The sequence below is a fragment of the Rhinatrema bivittatum genome, chromosome 1 (genome assembly GCF_901001135.1).
Source record: "Rhinatrema bivittatum chromosome 1, aRhiBiv1.1, whole genome shotgun sequence".
Taxonomy (NCBI): domain Eukaryota; kingdom Metazoa; phylum Chordata; class Amphibia; order Gymnophiona; family Rhinatrematidae; genus Rhinatrema; species Rhinatrema bivittatum.
This window is the reverse complement of record NC_042615.1, coordinates 514,945,606-514,951,726: the sequence shown is the minus strand read 5'-3', so window position 1 is coordinate 514,951,726 and position 6,121 is coordinate 514,945,606. Positions and strand designations below refer to the sequence as shown.

Sequence of the window (6,121 nt, the reverse complement as noted above, 5' to 3'; positions counted from 1 at the left end):
GAAACAAAATAAAAAAAACAAACCTAAAAGCAGAAAAAAAGAAACTGCCCCCACCACCCAGCACCAAAACAGCAAAATTAACCCCCTCCTTCCACATGCCTTCTTCATAAGCCCCTCCCCCTACAGAAATCTCTTAATCCATTCCTTGGGCCTATGAAGTAGAAATTGGCAGGTGTAATCCCCAGCCACTCTGTCCCTATGTGTCTCACTCTGAAAATAGCACCAGCTGGCACCATTTTACTGTAAAGCATTCAACATACAGCCGGACATAAAAATGGTGCCAGCCTCAGGGTTACCTAGCACCATTTGCAAAGCAGGACCCAGCAAGTCAGGAATGAGTGGGGATGATTCCTGCTCCTTTCTACTTCACAGATTCCAAGAAGAGGGTAACAGACCTTTGATGTGTGTGTGGTGGGTTGTTATTGGGAAGGCTTGGGATGACAGGTAATTTTGCAGTTCTGGTGAGTCTGTTTTTTGTTCATTTTCCAAAATAAGTTAATGAAGGAAAAATACATACAAAAGGGGTATTTTGTTCATTTAAAAAAAATGCTAATTTTTCATTGAGTTTTTCCTTGCATTTAAAAATAAATGCACATCCCTAGTGCAAAGTCTACAGGTAAAAGCACACATCAATCTGGCACCAATGTGGCTAATTTTAAAAAATGACCCCCTTTGTTAGCAGGTGAGAATGAGTAAAAGCTTAAGCGTCTTTCATTTTTATTCCAGACATTTTGGTATTTTTTTCCCTAAAGATTTTCTCCAAGTGTTAATCTGAGGCTCAGAAGTTAATTTGTCAAATTTTATCACCTGCGACATTGAGAAGTCCTCATATCACTTCCCTTCTGATGTACTTTCCTTATTTTAATGTTTTCTGAGATTTCTGTGGCAAACGACTAGAAATGGAACAGAGGAACCAGACGGCAGTGACGGAATTTATTCTCCTGGGCCTCACGGATCGTGAAGAGCTGAGAGGTCCTCTCATTGTAGTGTTCCTGGCCATGTACCTGATGAACCTGCTGGGGAATGGAACCATGATCTTGGTGATTAGTGGAAACTCCCAGCTCCATACGCCCATGTATTTCTTCCTCTGTAACTTGTCCTTTGCGGACATGTGTTTCACCTCTGTCACTGTCCCCAAAATGTTAAGCAACCTCATCTCTGACAAGAAGACCATATCTTTCTCTGAGTGTTTTGCCCAGTTCTTTTTTCTCCTTATCTTTGCTGCCACAGAATGTGTTCTTCTTTCCATCATGGCATATGACCGTTATGTTGCCATCTGTAATCCACTGCGTTACATCACAATAATGAACAAGAAGTTATGGCTAACCTTGTCAGCAATTTCTTTCATCATTGGATTTTTACATGCTTTGCTACACGCAGTGTTGGTATACCGGCTCTCCTTTTGCAGCTCCAACAAGATTCAGAACTTCTTTTGTGATACCACAACACTGCTTCAGCTCTCCTGCACAGACACCTCCATCAATCAGCTGATGATCTTCACAGAGTCCTCACTGGTAGTAATGCTGCCCTTGCTGATTATCCTGACCTCCTACATCCGCATCATCAATACCATCCTGAAGATCCAGTCCGCTGGTGGAAGGCGCAAGACTTTCTCCACCTGCTCCTCCCATCTCACGGTAGTAATCCTCTTCTATGGCACAGTTATTTTTATGTATTTTAGACCTACTTCCAGCTATTCCTTGGAAAAGGACAAGATGGCTAGTGTAGTGTATAATGTGGTATCTCCCATGCTTAACCCATTCATCTACAGCCTTAGAAACAAGGACGTAAAGATGGCACTGAAGAAAGCCCTACAGACAAAAATAACTTCTTCCATAGGAAGGATACCCAGATTCTCAAAATGAAAGACTTTTTTTCCATCCGAACTGACTTAAAGCTTCAAAAAATAGATTGAAGAGATTTAAGTTCCATGTTGGCTCTTATTTGCATCTCATTTGAACAGAATGATTCAAGTGTCTTAACTTTCATCCTGTCTCTTTTGCTCATCTCAGTGTGTCTTCAGTTCCTACAAGAAAACCCCACACAATGGCTTCATGTCTTAATGCTAACTGAAATCAGATTTGTACTGGATGAAAAGTGTCAATGTTCTCCACCCATAACTTTCAGGAAATCCATTAACAAAAGCAGGATTAGGGGAGTGTTATTTTTCCAGGTAAATGCACAATGAGTTATGAAAATCACCCATAATTCTGACCATATTTTGCTTGTCTCTACATTATAAATTACATCAGGCACAAAACCCACCCAAATACAGTGTATATGGCATACAGCAGCAGGCTAAGAAGGGAAGCCAGAGTTCAGATCCTGTTGATACTCCTTGTGACTTTGGGCAAGTCACTTTACCCTCAATTGCCACAGGTGCAAGAATAGAGCCTGATTTACTAAGATTTTTCTCCCTTTATGAGTCTATGGGGAAAATGCTTAGTAAATGAGACCCAATGGGGTAGATTTTAAAATTTTGCGCGAGCGCGTACTTTTGTTCGTGCACCAGGCGCGAACAAAAGTACGCTGGATTTTATAAGATACGCGCATAGCTGCGCGTATCTTATAAAATCCAGGGTCGGCGTGTGCAAGGGGGTGCAAATTTGTGCAACCTGCGCGTGCCGAGCCTAGCGCACGCTGCCTCGGAGGAAACTTTCCATCGCCCTCCCCCCACCTTCCCCTCCCTTCCCCTACCTAACCCACCCCCCGGCCCTATCTAAACCCCCCCTTTACCTTTGTTTCATGATTTACGCCTGCTAAAAGCAGACGTAAATCTGCGCGCGCCAGCAGGCTGCTGGCACGCCATCACCCGACCCGGGGGCTGGTCCGGAGGTCTCGACCATGCCCCCGGGCCGGCGCCATGCCCCCAGGCCCGCCCCTGCAACGCCACATCATGCCCCTGAAATGCCACGTCATTTTAAGACACGCCCCCGCCCCGCCCCGATATGCCCCTTTTACAAAGCCCCGGGACTGTCGCGCGTCCCGGGGCTCTGCGCGCGCCGGCAGCCTATGCAAAATAGGTGCGCTGGCGCGCAGGGCATTTAAAATCCGGCCCTTAGCTTGTAAGCCCTCTGGGGACAGGGAAATTCCTATTGTACATGAATGTAACACTCCTTGAGCTAGCAATGAAAAGGTGTGAGTTAAATCTAAAATAAATAAATAAAAACTTGGGATTTTGGAAGTGTTTCTTTCATACTAGTAATGCTATGACTCTTGTTTTAAAAAAAAGGTGTCAGTATTTATGTTACATTTTAGTGCCTATTTACATTATTTATTGAGGGAGGGCCTGTAGACAAGTGTGTGTTAGCTAATTCCATTTAGCAAAGAGAAAACAGAGTACTATCACAGATGGATGCTACATTCAAATGCATTTATTATTCTACAATTAATAAATAAATGGTATTGTATTTAATTTATGAAGTCTGAATCTCCTGAAAATGTGTATCTTAGTCCCATGTTTCCCAACCTTTTCTTGCATAAGGCATACCTATATTAGCAAACTGTTGTGTGGCCTCCAAGGAGCAGGCAGTACATTTATGGAGAGGACTCGTGCGGCCAAAAAAAGAGCAAGGGAGCACTGAAAGCCCCACCAGTCTCTCTTCCAAATTTTAAAGCAAAGGGAGAGAGGGGCAAAGACACAAATTAATCCATCATAATGCATCACTCCCACCAGAGAAGGGAGAAGACAGAGGGTATGGGCGGTTGCCTTTGTTAGGTACCTTGACTGCCCTAAGTAACAGAGCAGCAGCAGTGAAGGAGCTCTGGCAGCCACTTGAGGCATCTGAGGTAACTAAGAAAACCATCCGCTTCACTCTGTCTTCTCCTTTCTCTTGTGGGAGTGGTACAGTAATCTGGGCATTAAGAAACTAAGTCCGGGATTTCATTATGCATTTTTAAAGCCCAGATTACATTTTAACTCCCGATACAGTAAACTAATACTATGCAAATGCATCAAGAATTAGAAAAAGCAACTTGAGTGTAAAATGTGTGTTGGGGGAGTGGTGAGGGGGAGCGGTGTCCCTGACTGGCCGAACATCACCACTTCTCTGGCAAGGGCACTAAGCAGTACTCCCAGTTTTACCTGCACATTTTACCGGCCATCTAAAAGGACCCCGCCAGGAACAGGTTGCCTTTAAGCCAGCAGTGAGCTGGTACCACAGTGTAAAGCTCCAGAAGTTGTTGCATACATACTTTTAGTGCTTTCTTTTATGTTTTGCTGTTCTGTGCTTATTAATTTATCTACTGAGTTTAATTTCTGCAAGAGAGATTATCTATGACTTGTGCATTAAGATAAATGGAGTTTGCTGGTAGAGGCAGAGAGAAGGAGCAGCTATTTCCCCAAGAGTGTGCAAGAGAGCTTAGGGAGTCAGCAAAGTGTGAAAATAAAATAGCAGAGTCTGTACTAGGTATCTGCTCCAGGAAAAATGTGCAGGAGTGCAGCCCAGCTCCTGGTGCCTCCTCAGGCATGGAAGGTGGAAGAAAACTTTATAACGGCAAAGTCACGGAAGTGTGTGCACAGAGCCTGCAATGAGAGTGCACACTTCTAGCAATGTTTCAGTTTCAGTTTTGGAAAGAACAGTTAGCCATGAGATGTTGCAGCAAAGTCCTCTTCCCTCTACACCTTTGTGAGACAGTTCTGTTAAACCCAGACACACACAGTATATCAACTCCAGGATTGTTGACTGGTGTAATCCTTCAGTTAGGACGGCAGATAAATTTTGATAATGGAAGAAAGAATCAAAGCTCTCGTGACCAGTCTGCCTCCTACCCTGCACTCTCGCTCATGCACTGTAAATGTAAATCGTTAAGACAGGTATAAAGGAACCTCTTGAGTACAGCGATGATGGCAAGGATAAAGGTACCATTTATGAGCTGAAGGAAAAATTGCATATTTTTCTTAGAAAAAAGGGATTTAAACTACAAAAACAAGATAGTGAAGTTCTGGAAAGATTTGTGGTGAAGGCAAAGGATGTTACTAACATCAGTATCAGAAATAGTCAGAGAGATCTCTATATGGTGATCCTGAGTCCATATTTGATGAAATCAAGCAGCATTTTAGGGAAATCATATCAACATCCACTCCTTTTGCAGACTTTTACCAAGCCTTACCCAAGAGAGAAGAAAGTGTACTTGATTACTGGATAAGGTTGAACAAAGCACTGGATCTTGTTAATGAGTATTTACAGCGGCAGTGAAGGAGAATTGATGACACAAAACATGAAAATACAATGATGTTTGTAAAAAAAACTATCCTGACCTGGAGTTGCAAAGTGATTTAAATGCCTGCCATTAGATGATATCCAGAAAATGCTTGATATATTTCAGAGAGAGCAGAGAGCTATTTTCCTAAAGAATGTGCTAAAAGGGATGTGCATTCACAAAAGATGAAATGACAATATATCCTATTTCATTTCATTACATTTTCAAAATGAAACAATAGGAAATCCAACCGAATTACAGGAACATTCATATTTTCACTTCGTTTTGAAAAAAAAAATTTCAACCATCTGGCCTAGGCCCAGGCCTGAGACCAGTGCCTCACCTGGGCATTGGCTGAGATCCAAACCAGGGGCTGCAGAATACACCCAGGATCAGTGCCAGCATCTCAGCCTAGCTCTAGGCATATATCCAGGCTCGATACAGGGACCATTGGCGTAATGCCAGGGTCTCGGCCCAGGCTCATGCCCATTGCCAGGGTCTTGGTTTTGATGTGAGCTAAGGCCCAGGCCTGGAAACCACCCTCAAATATTTGCTGGAGTCAGGAAACTCCTGTCCCTTCTCCATGTTTGATGGGGTTCCGAAGATGCTGGGTTATGATGCCTAGGTATCTGCTGAACCCCAAGCCTGACACCAGTGCCCAGACTGGAGGGGGATCCCAATGCCTAGGCCTCAAACTAGGAATAGGCCTGACACCAAGGCCTGGCCCAGAGGCCTGTTTATGATGCTGGGGCCTTGACCAAGGCCAAGACCTGAAGCCAGGGCCAAGCCCAGAGGTGCATAATGATAGCTAGGTTTCAGCGTAGACTGGTGCCTGATGCTAGGGCCTTAGCCTAGGCCTGACTCTGGGACCAGACCCTAATGCTGGGTCCAGATGCAGAGACCTCAGCCTGCACCAATA

General features: G+C 44.0%; 1 protein-coding gene across 1 annotated transcript; it reads left to right on the top strand.

Moving 5' to 3' along the window:
* The first annotated feature begins 899 nt into the window (after window positions 1-899).
* Window positions 900-1,865, top strand: LOC115098715 (olfactory receptor 1044-like). Its single transcript, XM_029615545.1, has one exon. It carries the CDS (start codon window positions 900-902, stop codon window positions 1,863-1,865), a length of 966 nt encoding a protein of 321 aa, XP_029471405.1.
* The last annotated feature ends 4,256 nt before the right edge of the window (window positions 1,866-6,121 follow it).

Excerpts from the sequence above, each read along its gene's own strand:
- LOC115098715 (XM_029615545.1), top strand. The coding sequence starts at position 900 with ATGGAACAGAGGAACCAGACGGCAGTGACGGAATTTATTCTCCTGGGC.